General features: G+C 38.9%; 1 protein-coding gene across 4 annotated transcripts in view; it reads left to right on the forward strand.

Moving 5' to 3' along the window:
- Nucleotides 1–20,809, forward strand: part of CBX5 (chromobox 5) — a 34,459-nt gene that overhangs the window by 5,101 nt on the left and 8,549 nt on the right. For 2 of the 4 annotated variants that reach the window (XM_019724405.2, XM_074325602.1), the window contains 3 exons: nt 10,252–10,427; nt 14,525–14,711; nt 17,734–17,834. In XM_019724405.2, the coding sequence (XP_019579964.1) occupies nt 10,294–10,427; nt 14,525–14,711; nt 17,734–17,834 (422 nt within the window). In that variant the 5' untranslated portion in view covers nt 10,252–10,293. Of the gene's footprint in view, nt 1–8,337; nt 8,474–8,501; nt 8,717–10,251; nt 10,428–14,524; nt 14,712–17,733; nt 17,835–20,809 lie in introns of those variants that run through there. The other 2 variants (XM_019724407.2, XM_019724406.2) reach the window with 2 other exon arrangements.

Here is a 20,809-nt window from a genome sequence, read left to right on the forward strand (position 1 = left end):
GTGCTAACGAAGTCAACCGACAGGCTAGGAAATCTATCTTTAAGTTTGGTTTCTGAGGCAAATCTTTGAATTCCATGTGCCTTGTTTCTCATCCCTAAGTCAGTAAAACTCACCTCACATGGAATTATGGAGTGTAATATATTGCTAATTTATTCAGTATTTCAACAATAAATTATGTCTAAGGATCTGATAAAACAGGCAAACATCATTTCTATGAGTAGTTGGAGACAAGCATAGATAAAACACAGATAGTTCAGAAAATTCATTAAAGTTTAAATTCCTTTATCCAACATTTTACTTTGTTTCCCAAAGTGTTTGCTTATTCTTTTTCCATAACAGACATGAGATAGGTAGGGGAAATAGCTAACACCAGGTTAGATGACACAGGGATCAATTCATCAAGAGGACACAACAGTTCTAAATTTTGCTCAACTAATGATAAAGCTTCAAACTATATGATAGAGCTGAAATATATACATCTACAATTATATTTAACAGCACACTTCTAAGTAACCAATGGACCAAAGAACAGATCACAAAGAAAATTAGAAAATATCTAGAACCAAACAAATGATAACATGACATATCAAAATTTGTGAGATGTAATTAAGGCAGTGCTTAGAAATTTGTAGTGTTTTTTTATTTATTTTTTTTAATTTGGGGAATAGTGTTTCTCCAGGGCCCATCAGCTCTCTCAGTCAAGTCGTTGTCCTTCAATCTAGTTGTGGAGGTCGCAGCTCACTGGCCCATGTGGGAATCGAACTGGCAACCCTGTTTAGAGCTCGTGCTCTAACCAACTGAGACATCCGGCCGCCCCACACATGTGTAGTATTAAATGCTTCAATTAAAAAAGCAAAAAGGTCTAAAGTTAGTGACCTATGTTTCTATCTTAACCTAAAAAATGAGCAAATTAAATCCAAAGTAAGCAGAAGAAAGGAAGCAGTAAGTAGTTGATGAATTATTTAAAAAAACACAGAGAAAATGAAACTGAAAGTTAGTGTTTTGAGATCAATAAAATTCATAAACCGAGCAAATCTGATCAGGAAAGAAAGGAAAGATACAAATTACTAATGTCAGGAATAAGGCATATCACTACTACTGATCCTATAGACATTACAGTGGTAGTAAGGAGAGCAGCCAGTTACCTCAGTTGGTTCGAGTGCGATGCTCATAGCACCAAGGTTGCCAGTTCGATCCCCGCATGGGCCACTGTGAGCTGCGCCCTCCACAACTAGATTGAAACAACTACTTGACTTGGAGCTGATGGGTCCTGGAAAAACACACTTAAAATAAATTTTAAAAAAAAGTATTTAAAAAAAATGGTAGTAAGGGACTATTATGAATAATTGTGCCACCACACTCAATGTCTTAGATGAAATGAATCACCTCCTTGAAAGACAAACTACCAAAGTTCACTTCAGAAGAAATACAGAACCTCACTAGCCCCATATCTATTAAGGAAATAGAATTTGTAGTTAAAAACATTGCCACAAAGAAAAGGCCAGGCCCAGATGGCTTCACTGGTGAATTCTACCAGATTGTTATGGAAGAAATAATATCAATTCTGCATAAAATCTTCCAGAAAATAGAAGAACACTTACTAAAGCATTTGTTATTTTTAACTTCATCTGTTATCAGACATTTAACTTTTTTTTATTTGTTTTTAAAGTGTTTCTAGTTCTTTTTTTCTTTTCTCACAGACCTGTGAGATAAGTAGGGCAAATGACTAATACCCTTAAGGTTAAGTGAAGTTCGAGCTTCCAGTGATTTAGTTGGGATAGAACCTATGTCTCCTTATTCCTAGTCCTGATCTTGCCACTGTTAACAAGTTACCCCTTTAGTAGCTTTTTTGGTAACAACTTTTGGAAACAGAGCCAACCACTGACAACCGAGGAGAAACTGTCACCATTAAGTTGAAGACTGGGCTAGACTCAGTGCCCATGCAATGCTTGACACTCACTAAGCCCTCAATAAATATCCCATAACCAACCAATCCGTTTTAGAGCAAGGATCAGAACTACTATATTAGTCATCCCTTTGGTATAGGATTTGAATTGGGATTGTAGCTGGAAGCTGGACAAAAAGAGAATGTGAAACATCTTATTTGTCTTAAGTAACATGCCAGAATGCTCAGTGGAAGAGCTGGGTGGTCTGAGATTGGCCATCCCTTCAGCCGTTGATCTGATGGGGGCCTTTCTTTGCATTTAACTATCAATATATCTGAAGTGTAGAGCACACTTTTATGATATTGTGGCCTAGTAACTCACACTTAAGTGTCAATAGAGACACCTGCAAAGACCTACAAGGTTCAATAATTTCTGGTGTGGGTTTGTTTCTCCTGTCATCACCCATTATGTATTTTTTTACAGCCTTTAAATTGCCACAGAGAGAAATTGGTCAGGATCGTAATAGATGGCCAAGGAGCTGCCAAGGATATTGTTGTATGGGATGGGAAAAAGTTCAATACTGGCTTGATTTTATTTATCTAAATTGTAGGCTTTGACTTCAATATAATTCATGTTGCAAATACACCAAAGTAGTGGCAAAGCACAAGCTTATGCCAGTGTTGAAGGAATGTTCTCTTTTACTCCCTGAAGTTTTATAGTCTGATATATCTTTCTTATTCCAATTATATCAAAACTCCTTTTTTGTCAGCATGTATCAGTCAGATTTTAGCGTATTGATTTAAATTCCAATACCAACTCAACAGTTAAATTAGAGGGATTAGAGATTTTAGTTCATGGTTATGCAAATTAATTTCTATGTCTCTTGAATGTCTTCACTAAATTTAGAATGTGAAAGAACATAAATTGTCTGGCATAGTAGAAGCTCTTCTTAAAACAGGATTTGTTGAAATGACCTGAAGTTGCCTTTGTAACTCTTAGGTTGCTGATGTCCAAAATCTGCCCAAACTGGACAATGCCAGCGTAAGCACCAGTCTTAATTTTATGGCTATTTGAAAAATGCTTTACGACCATAATCTTATTTGGGGATGGACACTTTAGTTCTCCTTTAACCTTTTTGTATTTTGTGAACATGTTCTGCCAAAGTGCGATATAAAAATCTAAGATTCGTGGTAATATACTCAAACATTGTTGTTACCCATTTTTCTTAAGATATATTTATGATGAAATCGCCAGGTTCTTAATGAAAGGTGACAGGACCTACTAGTTCATGCTTCATCACATTTAATTAAGAGAGGAGTGAGTATGAGATTAACACCCACCTGAGGCTGTGGTGTCTTGAGATGAGTTCAGTACATTCCAAGGATAGAGTTGTTGGAAAGCACCATCTGGAAGACATTTGCCAGTGGTGCCAAATTCTACTTTTTCATAAATCTTGGAAAAATTGGATATCTAACCTTTTGTCCAGTGATGATTTAAGTGTGCCCTAACTGAATTTAAAGAAGACTGACACTTCAGAGAAGAAATTCAGTAGATTTTAATAAAGGAAAATAACATATCCCATATAAAATTATTGTTTTGTGGGATTGTGATCTGGTAGTGAGAGATCAAGAATTTGTGTTACTGTTAAATAGACCAGTGAACCAGGCTTACAAATTTTAAGCAGTTCTGAGAATTGCGTTAGTACATATTTATATTTTTTAATGGTGGTCAGAGCTTGAAGGCAGCCTTTATCTCCACTTATGACATATACGCTTTAATGTAAAAGAATAAAAATTCCTTTACTTCCTTGCTCACTGGAGCAGGAGGCTCGGGTAATCAACAAACAGGGTACTTTGCTCCAGAATCATTCTGTGACTGGTTGAAGCAGTGCCTTGGCCTGATTTTTAAAAGACCACAGACTAGAGCTGTGCTAGCCAAAGGGAGAGCATTTCTTCTCTCCACACTCGATTACTAAAGTTTGTGTTGTCTATATGTGGCTTGTTAATGACAGGGGCGTTAACGACCACAGTTAATCTTCCTCTGCAACTCTTTTCTAATCCAGTCTCTTAAACAGACATTTAAAAAGCTCTTAACTCCTCTTGAATTGGGTGCTCATGGGCTTTTGGTGGAGGTGGAGTGATAGTTATCAGCCAATTTAACAAAACCTGAGACAGCCAGGACAGCTGTAATGTGCATCTCTCTGCTGTGTTTTTGTTAAAATGCCACATGGCTAATACTTTGGAAATCATAAATCTAGTGGAAGAAAACATCTTTATAGAGGGTATTTAGGTTTTAAGCAGTATGTGTTACAAACCTAAAACCACTGGTACTTCTACATCCGTAAAGAGCGAAGATCCGGATTAAAATGGTTTTGTAAATTTGGTTTCTTTTCATCTATTTTATTTGTTACAACAGACTAGATATAGGACGCGTTCAGGACAATGCTGTCGCTGACAATTTAATCTTCACCTAAGCCACTAGCTTTCCCCAAGGGTCTTAGGAGAGAAATAGGAATTTCTCAAGCCTGGGCCTACTGAAGTCACCCCCATCTGTGGCATATTTAATTAATACACACAATAGGGAGCTTTGCATATGCCCTCACCCTCTCCTGTTCTTTAGAATGGCTTCTTTCTGGAGGATTTTGCCTTCTTAGTGGGCTTAGAAAATTTATATTGAAACTCTAAAATGAAGAGAGTTCATTGATTATGCATTTTGACAATTGGTCTGACTCCCACTCCAAGTAGTTCGGTGAGGCGACTTAACCAGTTATTTTACATGACTTTAAATAATACAGAGAAAGCTTAGAGAAAGATTTAGAGTTGTTTTATATATGTGTGTATATGTATTTGCTTATAAATAATGATGAAAGTAAAATGTGCTATGCACATCAAGATCTGAGGAAAGCCCCCATGACAGCTGGCAGTGAAAAGTGGTGACTAGAGGGGCTAGAACAGAGCCTGAGCTGGACCGAGCGGACAGATAACCAGAGACCCTGTGTGGGTGGCTCTGTGCTTCCGGGATGGATCGGTTGATGCAAAAGTTCACGATCATGTGTTCTGGTTTCCCCCAGATTTCTGTAATTTCTGGGGACTGGCAGTTTGAACACATTTCTTCTTTTATCCTTATAATGTGTGGGATTTTTTTTGGTCCCTCTCCTCTTTCTGCTTCACCTCCTCACCTCCTCTCCCCCCCCTTTTTTTTCTGGAAGATTCATCTGTTAAAGAAGTCTCCTGTCATCGACTTGGAATGTGGATTCTGACTGTGCCTGACTATATGCTCTTTGATGTTTTTCCAAGGCTGACTTCTCACCAGATCCCTGGTTTAGGTGTGTGGGCCCCCCTCCATCCTCTCCCCCTCCCCACTCACAGACACACTCAGAGGCCTGTAAGGTGAATTTGCCTTGTATCGTTCATATGAAGGGTTGGTGGGGCCTGCTCTTTTCTTGTGTCCTTATGGGCAGTAAAAATTGCCAGAATCTGACTGTAGTTGAGAGTTCCTGTGTACATTCAGAAAGGGGCTGAGAGCTGTTATACCTGAAAGACTCTAGAAACTTGAGAAGCTGCTCACCCCTTCCTATGGAGATTTCCACACTGATAAGGTTTCTCTCCGAGGCTCATCTTGTTTTCCTCCGGCTTGGTATCGGGATTCTACTTTAATCACTCCATCATCCTGCCTGCCATGTCTCATTTCTCATACTGGAATGCTCCCTTCTCCCAAGCTCAGCGTGAACCACCAGTCTTGATGTTTTATCTGGTCCAGGCTCTAGCCCTTAAATTGTCCATCTGGCTTTGTGTTTCATTTGACCCTAATACACTGGGTCGCGCTGTCTAAAAGAGAATTATGTCCCCTCCGTTGTCTGAGTGCATTTCTCATTTCTTACTGCTGCTCCTGAGCAGATCTGTAACTTCAAGGTTAAGATAAGACACATTCCATCAGAACTATGTCGTCATCCTTGCCAGCTTCTGATCTGTGACTGTCCAGGAGATTTACAAGACAATTGCATGCCATTCTTTACAGAATATTATGGTTGGACTCTGACTCCTGGCATCAGGCCCAATTTGATTTGTCAGCTGTTACAAAACCCATTTCCCAAAGAATAAGGGATCTCAGCCAGGTGCCCTTTAGGCAGTTCTTAAGAGTGGAAAGGAGGGAATTGATCTGACTATTCCCTGATGTTTTAGGGAGGGAGAGGGACTCCAGAATACATTTGTCCATTTCTTCCTTGAATTCACTTTTTTTTCTGAAAGGTTAGGGTTGCTTTCATTCTTTCCTGTCCTTTATCCCTTCATAGAATTACTGTTAGTCTTTTCATTCTGCCATCTCCAATGCTTTCCTGAGTTTTAAGGTGCAAGAATAAGTATTTTACTCTTGAGAGAATGTACCTGCCTGTTCTCTGAAGGTTTATTAGTTTACCGTTGCCTAATTAACAAAGACACTGTTCCTCCTTTCTTGCTGTCTACTAACATGTTGAGCTGCAGGAGTTACTGCATGTGATATGGTTTAACGGCTTAGGAATTTGGAAGGTCACATATTTCCTGCTGTTGTGTCCGGCCCTATAATATTTTTACAAAAGCTTCTCTTTAGGGGTCTGAAACAGCTCTTTGGTTTCGACATAAACTCACTGTTTCCCTAGGAGGTAGGCAGTGGGGATTTATTTGGCCCATTTTAGTGATTCTGGAGTTAGATCTAAAATTTATTTACTCAAGATCACACATGGCAAGTTAATCACAGAATCAGAACCCTGATCTAATTCCTTTGGCATTGTTTTCATATCCCTGTTAAACAAAAAATTTTAACTTCCACGGCTGAAAGTCTTTAAAAGAAAGGATTTATTAGGCCATTGCTAGCAAAAAAACCCCCAAAAAACCACTGATGTAGGGGCATGGAGTCTAAACCACCAGCACTATGGCTAGGTAGGAAAGAGAACATGTCTGTTGTCCTCGAGTTTTGCAAGTGTTTTTATACATCAGATAGGAGGAGAAAGATGTAAACCCTTCTGAAAGGATTTACATAGACAAAGGGCCTGGGAGAAGGTGAACCGGGGCTAGTTCTGGAATAGGTGCAGTAGAGTCCACAAGGAAGAAGGGTCCGGCTCTTCTGGATTAGTTGTGGACAGCAGGATGGAAAAGTTCATGTATAAATTAGAAAGTGAAGGCTCCTGAGGTCCTGTGGTGGCTGGCTGTTCTCTTTTGGATCATCTCAGAAATAGCCACCTGGAAATTAATCCTCAGTTCCAACTGATATACAGGAAATGTGAGCAGTCTTGTCAGGGCTGGTCCACAGCTATTGACAGGCTAACTGTTCTGTCTTTTACTCTGGCTGCTGTATTTTTAATTTAGAGCATCTCAGATTTTTTTTCCCTTGTCATCCCTTAACTATGAAAAGTTAAAGTTAGGAAAAGGCAGCTTTTATTCAGATTTCCGGATGGGTCCATTCAAAGTTGAGGAAATCCTCTGTAGATGAAAACTGTCTGCTTTGCTCTCATACCCTGTAATTTCTGTTCAATAACCAAAATAATCACCATTCTCTGCTTTTTTCCCAATTGGGTTGCTTTTGATTGTCCCTTTTTCATACTTCTTTGACAGCCACCTCTAGGTCTGAAGACACGTATCTGTAAAGCAGAGATCTCTAAAATGTTCTTTAGGGCCAGGAGAAATGAAAATTTGTGGAACTGCAAATCTCTAAGTATCTCTTTTCTTTATCTCAGTCCTCCTTTTCTTAAATATTAGGTATTACTGAAGTATGGAATTTTTCATTGTGTATTGTTTTGGATGGGTAGTAATTTAAAATTTTGTTTCATAAGAAGAACAACTAATGAGAAGTGGTTTTAATTTAACAGTAATGGTTGTGGCTGGGCTGCTCTCCCCTTCCTTTTTAAAAACTACTTCAAGATTAAATTTTTTTTGGTCTACCTATAATTTCAGTTGAAAGTTTCTTTGGTAGTGCTTCAAAGCTCTGGGTTCTGTTTCTGTATCTAGTAATCTCCCAAAGAAGGAAAGTTGTGTAGTATCTTTGAAATAGTTCCCTTCCCCCTTTCCTGTTATCTTCCCCCCAAAGCAATTTTAATTAACTGTTCAGTGACAGATGGTAGAAGAGGCCTTGTCTAAAGTGCTTCTGGTGGGCTGGATTGGGGTGGGTGGTTTGCACTGATTCTGTTGTAGAAGGACCTAGCCTTTCCCCTCCCCCTTCCAGTTGAGCTATAATCCTGTTAGATGATCTTAAAATGCTATTGATTAGTTCCCAGTGCTCTTAGAGGAAGGAATAAGCACAAGTTTTGGATTTAAAACCCAAGAAGTTACTCCCTTGAGCTCTGAATGTCTTAGCCTTGAGGCCAAGGGAGGTACCTTCCAACTTCTCCACCCAGTCTTCACTGAAAAGGAAAGTTAAGGCTTTTAACTTTTCAGTTTGCCTCTCCCCCTTAGTCTAGTACGGCTGCCAGTTGCCATGGCAACGGACTGGGACAGCTGCGCAGTGGCGCCCAGGCAGCTGGGTGGGGGCGGGGGAGCTGCCAGCCCGCCAAGCCCCAGACCTGGGAGGGGAGGCCCCTCCTGTTAGCCCAGAGGGAAAGAAAGAACTGGGGCGATCCGGTAGGTAAGGGAGGGAGCCCCCATTCATCTTCTCCCTTTGGGACGCTTCTTCTGCATGAAGGTATAAAGGGAGATTTTCCTCTTTTCTCCCTCAAACTGAAGAATACATATGTAAATCCTTGTTTTTTCCTCGTTGAGGCAGGGGAGGCCATAGTCACAATGTTTAACTGCATGCATCTAACCCAGGGCTGGTTTTAACCCCAGCGCTGTGACCTAAACTGCTCAGCTCCCGGAAATTCCAAGGTGAGTGGGGGTGGGGTGGGATACTCTCCCTGGAATATGACATTTCCTGTCTCCGGTGAGGTCGGAGGCTGTTTTTTATTTTAAATAAATCAAATCAGATATTTTTTTCTTGAAGCTTAGGACTCTTCTAAATTCATGGAAAAATTATTTTGAAACCCCTTATCTACATTCTCCTGCCCACCTCCTCTTCTGAAAAAAGTATTTTAATGAAAACTTAGTTTTATTACAGGGCAGTAATGGATACAGGCGGTTTTTTTGATGTGCAAACCTATTGCTAGTAAGTTCTGGAGATATGGTTTCCAACTATATACTTGGGATAATTCCTTAAATTTTGCTAATTTGAAGTAAATGGTAAATGCAACTTTTTATGCTACTTGACTTGAACAAAATTCAGAGATTAGTAGTGGCCTTCCTTAATCCTGGGAGTGGTTTTCTGGTCAAGATGGAAATATTTTTATAGAGAGTGCTGACAAATCTTCAAAGATTACAGCAAAACAAATACAGAGTTTAGCTAAGAAAAACAATTCCTGCTACTCTGTAATCCAGACTGCAGGCACCATTTAGCATGGTTAAGGAAGAATTCTTAAAAATGATTATGGTGACAACGTGGGAATTGAAAAAACCTAGATTCTCTTTGAGTACCCCCTGGTTGTGCATATTTCTGAGCTTAACTCAATTTCCATTTGTGCTGCCTTGCTTCAGTTTTCCTTGGGCCTATGAATGGCTCCTCTGTGTTTTGAGGCTTCATGTTGATGTGAGTCTGGGGCCAGACTTCTTTTTCCTCCTCCTCTTCCTTTGGCCCAAAGTCAACTCCAGTTAAGAGGAGAGGGTACCTCCTTAACTATTTGGGTTAGTTGAGCCTTGAGAATTACCAAACAATCCAATGACTAATTTTGATTTTTAGGACGAAAAAATTTTTTCTCCCCGCCTCCCTCCCATCCCCAAATGTAAAAGGAGGCTTAGTTTGTTGGAGATGTCAGCCTTCCTTTGTGAGCTGATGGATGCTCTGAAGAGACAAGCTCAAGTTGTTTAAGGGAAATGTACCGAGTCACTGAAAATGTGGTGAAAGATGCCTGAGCATGCCTTTTTTGTGCTGCTAAGAGACTGACTAGTCAAGATGCACACAGCAGAAGAAAGTTACATTGTGGTGGATTTTCTTTTTTCATTTTTATAAAGAACCTTATTCACCTTGAAGGGAAAGGTTTTTACTTCTATCACAGTTCTTTAAACTGCAGGTTTTCCACATTTTTCTTTGAGTTTCTGGCTTGTAAACAATTGCAGAAGTAGCCAGGAGTAACATACCACACTACTTAGCTTTTGGAATCTGAAGTTAGAGGAGTTAACAATTGTGCCATTTAATTTTGGTCTTGTTAACTGAAGGGATTGACCCTTTTTTTAAATTACATTCTTAGGATTCTTCTGTAGAATGTTTTAAGACCCAAGAGAAGGGTACATGGCAACTTTATGTTATGCCCTCTGCAGCTCATCAAGAACCCTCACATGGATTCTAACCATTTTGTCCTTCCCATTTGCAGGATCCCAGTGGCCTTAGTCCTTCAGGTGGAACAGCGTGCGACATGGGAAAGAAAACCAAGCGGACAGCTGACAGTTCTTCAGAGGATGAGGAGGAGTACGTCGTGGAGAAGGTGCTAGATAGGCGTGTGGTTAAGGGGCAAGTGGAATATCTACTGAAGTGGAAAGGCTTTTCTGAGTAAGTGCCTTCTCTTAGGCTTTAGGACTCTGCAGAGGTAGACATCTTTGGTTTATTTCCCCATGAACCACCACCATCTTTGCTTTTTCTTTCCCTGCCTGCACTCCTTTCCTAAGGGTCAGAAGACTCAGCAATAAACAACAAAGTCTCCCCCTTCTTGGAGCTAGTGTTCTAATGAGAATGCTTTTGCGAGGCAGTATAATGAATTGGTTAGTACAGACTTGGGAGCCAGATTCTTAGACCACCACTTATGTGAGCTGGGTGACCTTGGTTAAGTTCCTTAATCTTTTTTCCTCCTCAATAAAATACGAATAAGAAATAACACTTGTCATAGAGATGTTGGGTAGATATACAGAGCCTGACATATAAGCTCAGTGTAAATGTATTAACTGTATTATTACTATTCTTTTGGATATAACTAAGCTAAAATAAATACATTGAAGAAGTCATTGATCTCGTAGCCCATACATACCTTTCCAGGATGATCCTTGGATCTCAGAACTGTCCTAGGAGGAAGCACTTATCTTCATGAGAGTCTTAGATCTGAGACCATAGTCCCCCTCACCCCGACCCCCATTTTTATTTTTGAAAGATTCAAATATATAGCTGAGGCAAAAGAAATTGAGTGAACACTCAGATACATACCACTTATTTTCTACATCAATATTTTAATATAACCTACCCATCCATCTATTCCTTTATCTGTCTTTTTTTTTCCCCCCAAAGACCTTAAAAACTCTCTTTTTAAGCCAATGAGATTTAAGAATGATACTGAAGTGTTGACTACAATGTGTTAGGCAGTAACTGGCTTTAGGCTGAAGTACTAAAGTAGATTGTTCATTCCTTTGGAATAAATAGAACTAGCCACATATTGAAGCATAGAAGAAATAGCTTGAAAAGTGAAATACGTGAAGCTGTGTAATCATTAGCCATTTTGCCTCAATTGCTGGTTAATTATCTTCTCAGGGTGCCTGATAAAGAATGGATTTCTCAGAACCCCAATGAACTGATAGGAACTGCTTTAGCCTCCTTAGAGTGGTGCTGTCTAGTAGAAATATAATGCAAGCCACGTGTAATTATAAATTTTTTGGTGGCCACATTAAAAGTGAAATTAATTTTGAAAATATACTTAACACGATATACCAAAATGCTATTTCAACATTACTTGAAAATTGTTGAGGTGTCTTACATTATTTTTTCATGCAAAGTCTTCAAAATCTGATACATATTTTACGTTTTATAGCACATCTCAGTTCAAACTAGTCACATTTCATGTACTCAGTAGCCATGTGCCTCATAGCTACCATATTGAACATCACAGCTTTAAAGGGGAGGACTTGAATATACTGCAATAAAAGACTCAATGTTTTGACAGTACCTTTAGACAAAGGTATGAATCAGGAGTCTTCAGAACATACTTACGGTCATTTCATTACATGAATCAGTTTCTCATGGGAGCACTGTTAGCGATTTAGGTGTGTACACTGCTGGATGCTTAGTATCCCTAGCACTCAGCACCAAAGGTGGGAAACAGCAATCAGAATACGCCCTCCGTATTTCTAAAGAGGAGTGGTGTTTTGCTATGCTCTTAGACATGACAGCTATGAGTTTGAGAGACCTAGAGCACTGTAAAGTAGGAATTCAAATAACACCTCAAGATTTTAAAGGTATTTATTGGGTCCATTGAATCATCACTGGAAGTTCTTGGGTGTTTTGGAAGTACTACTTGAAACTACATCTGTAGTGGTACCTTACATAGACAAAAGAGGGAAGAACAAAGCTGGGGTAGACAGATTAAGCATTTGTCCTTTGTCAGAAATACTGTTTTTTTTGGGTGCAAATTGTTAATGTAGAAACAGCAATAGCGAATTGATAGGAAAAGGGATGATTCCATTATAGGACTGGCTTTCCTTGCTATAAACAGAGACTGTCCTACCCCCCCCCCCCCCCCGCCCCATCATATGTAGTTGCTTATGTGACAGTGTTGGCATGCCTCTTGATTTTGGTACCTTAATCTCTTCTGGAATAGTAAACTATATGGTCTGTGGATTTGGGAGAAAGATTACTATATGAGGGTTTGTTTGTTTGTTTGTTTTTGATAAAAGTAGAGCTGTGAAGAAGCTTTCCCAGTTTTATTTATTTATTTTTTAAATTTTATTGGGGAACAGTGTGTTTTTCCAGGGCCCAGGGCCCATCAACTCCAAGTCGTTGTCCTTCAATCTAGTTGTGGAGGGCGCAGCTCAGCTCCAAGTCCACTTGCCATTTTCAATCTTAGTTGCAGGGGGCGCACCCCACCATCCCATGTGGGAATTGAACAGGCAGCCTTGTTGTTGAGAGGTCGTGCTCTAACCAACTGAGCCATCCAGCCGCCCCGAAGCTTTCCCAGTTTTAGATCAAATATTTAGAAATAAATTTTGTCTTAAGCTCCTTTTGTAGGAAGTTGTTTCAGTCTAGAGTAAATATCTCAGATTTTTTTTATCCTTCTTCTGCTTATTTAAGTCAAGTTATGGCATGTATTCAAACAATTCCTTTCTAAAGATACCTCTTTGAAAAAATAAACAACAGAACTTTATTTCTTACAATTCTGAAAGCTGAAAAGTCCAAGATCGAGGTGCTGACAGATTCTGTGTGTGGTTAGGGTCCACTTCCTGGTTCGTAGGTGGCTGTCTTTTTGCTACAACCTCACACGGTGGAAGGGTAAAGATACCTTATTTTAAAAACAAAAACAATAAAAGATCTAAAATGGATAGTGCATAAATTAAATTTTTTTTTTTTTGCCCCAAGTCAATGAACGTACTGTAGAAACTACTTTTATGAGATATTTACAGATGTAGCTTAATATAAACGAGTGTTCACTACATAACCAGAAAAACCTCTGCCACTGGCTAGGAAGTGAAGAGGATTCTGGTTTAGTTTCTCCCATGTAGGTACTTCTTCCTTTGATTTCATAAGCTTATGGAGTTGGGGGTTTGGTTTTCTGCAACCCATGCCCCAAGTACAGAGAACACCTTTATGAATACCAGCTATTTGTTTTCCTCATAATAGGACTCCCTTGCTCCAAGTTTAATTAAACCCAATTATTTAGTTTAGGGTTTTTTTGTTGCTGTTTTTGTTTTTGCTTATTAGTATAACAATATATTTTGACGACCTAGTGACAGCGGACTTGAATCCAGACCATTGAATTACTGTGCTCCTAATCCCACTTCTGAGTCTTCTTCTTAGGGTCTGTCTATATTCTAATGATTTAAGCCCTTACTGCCTTTTTTCTAAATAACTATTTCCAATCCTCCAATAATTTGTTGACATTTCTTCAAAGTATAAGTAACATATGTAAGACAGTATAAATTGGTGCATGATTTATTAGATTATCCTCCCAATTTGCATAGATGATTATATGTTTGAAATCACATTTTGCCACTTGTAAAGCAGAATTCTTATTTGAGTTTTTAATAACTTTATTAAGGTATAATTTACAATCCATAAGAATCATTCATTGGAAGTGTACAATTCAGTGATTTTTGTTAGTAAATTTATAGTTGAGCAACTGTCGCTAGACTTCAGTTTTAGAACATTTCCGTAACCTCCTTAAATTCCCTTGAGCCCCTTATGTGGTTATCCCAAGACCCAGACCAGCCCCAGGGAACTACTGATCTGCTTTCTGTCTCTAAATTTGTCTTTCCTAGACATTTCCTGCAAATGGAATCAGACGATACATAGTTTTTTGCATCTGGTTTCTTTAGTTGGCATAATGTTTTTGTGGCTCTTCCATGTTGTAGTGTGTATTAGTTAGTATTGTGTTCCTTTTTGTTGCTAAATACTAGTCCATTGTGTGGATGTACCACATTTTGTTTATTCCCTCACTAGTTCACGGACATTTGAATTGTTTTCTGTCTTTTGGTTATTAAAATGCTGGTATGAATGATTGCCAACTTTTTTGTCTGTATATTTTTTCATTTCTTTTGGATAGATTCCTAGGGTCAAATTTATCTCCTTTAAGTGAAGGGTTTTTTTTCCTTTTTGCCTACTTGTCCTCTTTAAGGCATTGAATTTCCCTCCCCACCTCATTCTTTTCCTTTTTTCTCCATTCTCTTGCCCAGGGAGCACAATACTTGGGAACCTGAGAAAAATTTGGATTGCCCTGAGCTAATTTCTGAGTTCATGAAAAAGTATAAGAAGATGAAGGAGGGTGAAAATAACAAACCCAGAGAGAAGTCAGAAAGTAACAAGAGGAAATCCAGTTTCTCAAACAGTGCTGATGATATCAAATCCAAAAAAAAGAGAGAGGTAAGCTTCCTTTCCCCTTTTCCCCACAAACTATTCTTTTCCCACACACCTTCCCTCCCCCCAAAAAGCCTTATTTTGTTTATTTCTGTTCTAAGGATGGCCTGCAAGGTAAAATTGTTGAACAAAAGAGCTTCCAGGGAGGTATGTTGATTAACTACAGTGCCCCCTCCTGGCTGAATGAGAAATGTAATCTATCTACACTGAACTGTATTAACGTGGCAAAATTAAATCCCTTTAAAACATTCAGTCACTCTGTCTTCTCCATAGAAGAAGGCTAAGCTATCTTAGACGTGAAGGGTCTTTGGTGAATTTTTTTAGACTAGAAAAGGGCTTTAAAATGTTTACCACTTCACTTCCTTTTATCTTTTGTTCCAAAGACAGCCCTTATTTTCAAATCTTTATATTCTCTTTTTTTTCCATTGAGGTGAAATTCACATAACATACAATTAGCTATTTTAAAGTGTACATACAGTTCAGTGACGTATTCTCTTTTGGTATTATTATTTCTGTGTACTGCACATAAATTAATTTTCATCCTCCTTTTGATATTTTGTATTCAGTTTGGAAAATCTGTTTATGAAGTTTTGGTTTGTTTCAGTTGCGTTAGTCCTTCTGATCTTTAGGTCTGAAGTAACTAACATAAACACTGTGATTGCCTCTCTTTTTTCATCTATATCTTTTCCATCTGTGTACACACATACATCCCACCCACCCAGCGTCCATTTCTTTCATTTATTTCAAGGTTGCGAAGCCTTTTGTGGGAAGGCTGTATCATATCCTTAAAGTTTAATAAAATAAAAGCCTAAGTCCGCTTCTGAATCATCTAGCATCACTGTCATAAGCATCCCTATCTATCTTCTTGGATACCAGTCTTTCTAGAGCATTAGTTCTCAGTTCTGGCTGCACATTAGAATCACGGGGGTGGGGGACTTTTAAAAACTTCCAGTGTCCAAAATGCACTCCAGACCAGTTAAATTCAAATTTCTGTGGTTTGGATCTAGGCATCAGTATTTTATAAAGACTTACCCAAGTGATTCCTGGTCTCCATAGGAGAGAAAATGGGAGACCAGCTTTCCAAAAAGGATTGAAATAAGAGTGAAAGATTGGAGACTGCAAGTGAGAATGGATTCTGGGTTTGTGTCTGTCTCCTTATTTTTGTCCCACATTAATTTTATTGTGAGGTGTGTATATCATTATGATAAACTACCCATAAAAAATTTGAGAATACTTGCCCTTCTCTAAGGAGCTAAGACTTGGTTCATTCTTTTTTAAATTAAATTTATTAGGGTAACATTGGTTAATATATAAGTTTCAGGTGTACAATTTTATAATACATCATCTTTTTTTATTAGTCCTTTGTATTCTGGCTTTTGTCGTTTGATTAATTCTCTAGCTAAATAAAGAGGCTGGAAAACAACATAGCATAAGACCTCTGAGTAGCTATTTGTGACATATAGTGTGCATTTCCTCAACCTAAGGAGCAGTCTGGCTTAGAGCCACTGGCCAATGCAGAGTTTTGTTCCTAGGACAGGTTCTGATGTTGCCGACCTTGAAAATAACTCCCACACGTCCCTTACATTGTAATGTTCACCTGGGGCCCCTGACAGCATTCTCAGCAGTGCTGGTGGCTGTCAGGTAGGCAGCTGGGAAGATAGGTGATTGTATGTTTTAAAGGTACAGGAGGGGATTGAGTTTCTTTCTTTAGACCACTGCAGAAGAAATTTGTTAGTCTGCATTATGCATGATTTAAGATTACTGCCTGTGTGATGATTTTAGCATTTTCCTCGCCTCGAATCCTTTTCAGCAGCTTGAACATTTTTCTTCCCTTCCCTCCCTATGTGGCAAACTGTTTTCAGCCGCCAGCTATGATTTACGACTCAGTACATGCGCCAGCATTCCAGCTGTGAGCAGCTGTGTGCACATCTGGGAACCTCCTCCCTTTAAGCGCCCCCAAAAGAGGCTATGTTTTTCAGTCAGTATCTCCCCTGATCCGTGCATGGAATTTCCTTCCCAATGTGGGTTCTGGTATCTTTGGGGACCACGTGGACCCTGTATGTTTGTATCTCTCAGAAGAAAGCAAGGTGAATGTTAGATCAAAGAGATTTTATTACGAAAATCAGACATCTGAGATTAGTTCATTTGGACAGTGTTTTTAAATCTTTTTTTGTGTTGCCACTACTAAGCTTGCATTGTCTTCCATAATAAGGTTTTTTAAATTACCTGTTTTTTATAAATTTGTGCCATTTTGCTCTCACTGGTGCCATCACACTTCAATGAGACCCTGTGCCCCTTGTCTAGATTGCATGATTGTGTTCTGACCAAATTTGAATAATCCCCTAGAGAATGATCAGTTTCTTTGTTTTGAATCACTGTCCAGTTCTCTCTAATGCTAACGACTCATCCACGTCAGGCACAGACTATGGCCTCTTTCCAAGTGTTTGGATATTGCAGTATGTGAGCTCTGAAAGAAATCTGCTATTTTATGGTACTTCCTTGAATCATTCTTACATCTGCTCTTTCATAAATACATATGACTGAAAAGAAGTATTAAAAATACTAGTTAGTATTAGGTAAACTAAAAAGACTAAGAAAATTAAGATTGTGAGTCATGTGTATTTGAAGTTTATAAAATGAAAAAGGGTTTAGTTCGGGTAAACACGGACTTGTTTTCATCTCAGAAGCAATTTAGGGGTAGTCAGTTTATATCGTTAAGGAGATTGGATGAGAGTTGTTCTCGTGATGACTCCAAAATATTTTAAGGGTTATTAAAGAGTGTTAGGGGCCACTCCTAAGCCTTTAAAGGAATACTGGAAGGGCAGCTGCATCTTCTTGCAAAAATATCTTTTGGCATTACTGTCTCTGGGTAACCCAATATTGTGTTTCTTAAATTTTAAAAATTTTATGAATTTGTGATAAAAACGGTATTAGGTGCTAGTAGCTTAGGTTGTGCTTTGTTGAGCAGAGAAATGGAGGTTTTTATTCGTTCTCAAAGCTGTAACCTTTCTTCATCTTCTATTTATAGCAGAGCAATGATATCGCTCGGGGCTTTGAGAGAGGACTGGAACCAGAAAAGATCATTGGGGCGACAGATTCCTGTGGCGATTTAATGTTCCTAATGAAATGGTGAGCGAGAGTGGTTCTCACTCTACAATTGTGCATTTGTTGGTTTGTTTTTGCCTTTGACTTGAATTTGTATGGAAGATAGGGAGGGAAGACTGAGTATTCCCCAACCAAGAATTTTGATTGTCAAGGATCTTTAACTGACACCAGCTGTCAGTATTGAATGGGAATTATGGTTTGGAATGAACTCAAGACGTCCTCAAGTTTTGGTATTAGGCCAAATTATATTATATTAGCCCACAAGAAAAAGTAGATTTGAGGTACGAAACATAAACATGACCTAACCATTTTTTTTTTTTACACAGTTCTGAATCATTTGCTGTTAGACCATAAGCCTGTGGCCATGGGATAGGAGTTGAGTAAGGCTTTCTGCCATCACTGAGGTCCAAGACCACTGAATAATGTTTAAAAGAGAAAAATAATCTCAACAAAAAACATTAAGAATAATAGTGGCCAAAGCACAAGTTATTTCATCCGGTAGAGGGAATGGCTCTTAGAGGAAGGTGTAGTTACTTCCCCTCAATTTGGTTTCTAAAAGACAGTGGTTTATGGTGTGGCCCTCACTACCTCTCTATTTCCAGGTATTCTGAGCTTGTGATTTAGCGAATTCTGAGCGAACTCTTTGTGAACAAAGAGTTCGTGCTGCAGTGCCACTGAGGAAGCTAATTACCTTAAAAGTATAATCAAAAGGCTTAACATTTCACTTGATCAAAATTTTGATGGTAAATTACTTAGCTAGAAGCCGATTTTTGAAGAATCACTGTACTGTTCAGAAGTAAGGAAGCTGTATTGACTGCTATTCCCACTCAGCCAATGTGCTACTTGTGATTTACAGTCACATATTAACTAGCTTTCCACCACAGTCCAAATTTGAGTGTCTGCTTTAAGCCATGTGTTTTTTTGGTTTTTTAAAAAAATTTTATTGGGGAAGGGGAACAGGACTTTATTGGGGAACAGTGTGTACTTCCAGGACCTCTTTCCAAGTCAAGTCGTTGTCCCCCCAATCTTAGTTGTGGAGGGCGCAGCTCAGCTCCAGGTCCAATTGCCGTTTTCTAGTTGCAGGGGTCGCAGCCCACCATCCTTTGCGGGAGTCGAACTGGCAACGTTGTGGTTGAGAGGATGCGCTCCCACCAACTGAGCCATCTGGGAGCTCAGTGGCAGCTCAGCTCAAGGTGCCGTGTTCAATCTTAGTTGCAGGGGGCACTGCCCACCATCCCTTGCGGGACTCGAGGAATTGAACTGGCAACCTTGTGGTTGAGAGCCCACTGGCCCATGTGGGAATCGAACCGGAAACCTTTGGAGTTAGGAGCATGGAGCTCCAACCACCTGAGCCACTGGGCCGGCCCTAAGCCATGTGTTTTCACCCTCCTCATCCAGAATACTTACTGCTATGAATTAAACATCTCATTTTTTAGAAAAGGAGTAATCCTTGCTCACATCTCAGTGGAATTTTTCATTTTTTATTTATTTTTTAAAGGAGGGCGCAGCTCACAGTCGTCCATGCGGTGATCGAACCAGGCAACCTTGGTGTTATCAGCACCGCGCTCTAACCAAGTGAGCTAACCAGTCACCCTCAGTGGAATTTTGATTTAAACTTTTTCTTGGTTTGGAATCCTGGTTAAGGAACTTGTTAGATTTCTTTGTTATACGTGGTAGTAGAGGCTGTGTAACTTGGATAATTGAAATTTGCATCTAATTCCTACATTTCATGTTAGCACTAGATTTTACATTTTTCCTTACTTTCCCTTTTATAAGTACTGTTTCTGACTTGAATTTGTTTTTTTATTATTCCAAACCACAGTGCTTACCAAAAGGATAATGAGTGTTTAAAAGGCCACAAGGAAAAAAAAAGAAAAAAAGAAAAGGCCACAAGATGAGGAGTGTTAGGATGCTTTCACTTACATGGTCCAGAAACTGCATTGGGCAATTTCTGCATTATCACTAGGTGGCATGCAGGTTTGGTTGTGTGTTCACTCACACAGATGCAAATTGTGGGGGCAGAATTTATGTAATTTTCAGCCTTTTGATTAAGCCTGCTATTTTCCAACTAAATTCTAATTGTGAAAATTTCTGTTTCTGTCTGATGTAGTATAATACCGTTTCACCGAAAATAAGACCTAGCCAGACAATAAGCTCTAATGCGCCTTTTGGAGCAAAAATTAACATAAAACCCGATATTATATTGTATCATATATCATATCATATATTGTATAAGACCCGGTCTCATAGTAATATAAGACCGGGTCTTATATTAATTTTTGCTCCAAAAGACGCATTAGAGCTGATTGTCCGGCTAGGTCTTATTTTTGGGGAAACACAGTAGTTAAATGATACTCAGTAATACAGTGGTCCCCCCTATCATGGTGGATACATTCTAAGACACTCCCCATAGGTGCCTGAGATCATGGATAGTGCGGAACTCTGTATGTACTATGTTTTTTCCTATACATGCATACATACATACATACATACATAAAATATATACATACCTGTGTGATAAAGTTTAATTTATAAATCAGGCACAGTAAGAGATTAACAACACTAACTGATAAAATAGAACAATTATAACAACTGCTATAATAAAAGTTATGTGAAAGTGGTCTTTCTCAAGATCTCTTACTATATATGTGCAGCCTGTAGATGCTGGACAAAGGGATGATTCACATCCCAGGCGGGACAGCATGAAATTTTATCACGCTGCTCAGAACAGCGCACAATGTAAACGTAAGAATTGTTTATTTCTGGAATTTTCCATTCAGTATTTTTGGACTGCAGTTGACTAGGGGTAACAAACTGCAAAAAGCAAAACCACAGGTAAGGGGGCACTACTGTAATTTTAATTCATTTACTTAAATTTCTCCTTGAAAATATTGAATTGGTAGGGTTCTTCTCACTTTGAAATCAGGATGAAGAGGAAATCAAGCCAGTTATATGCAGATAATGACAGAAACCTACATTTGGGCAGACTCTCACTTTTG

This window comes from Rhinolophus sinicus, linkage group LG02, assembly GCF_036562045.2.
Source record: "Rhinolophus sinicus isolate RSC01 linkage group LG02, ASM3656204v1, whole genome shotgun sequence".
Taxonomy (NCBI): Eukaryota; Metazoa; Chordata; class Mammalia; order Chiroptera; family Rhinolophidae; genus Rhinolophus; species Rhinolophus sinicus.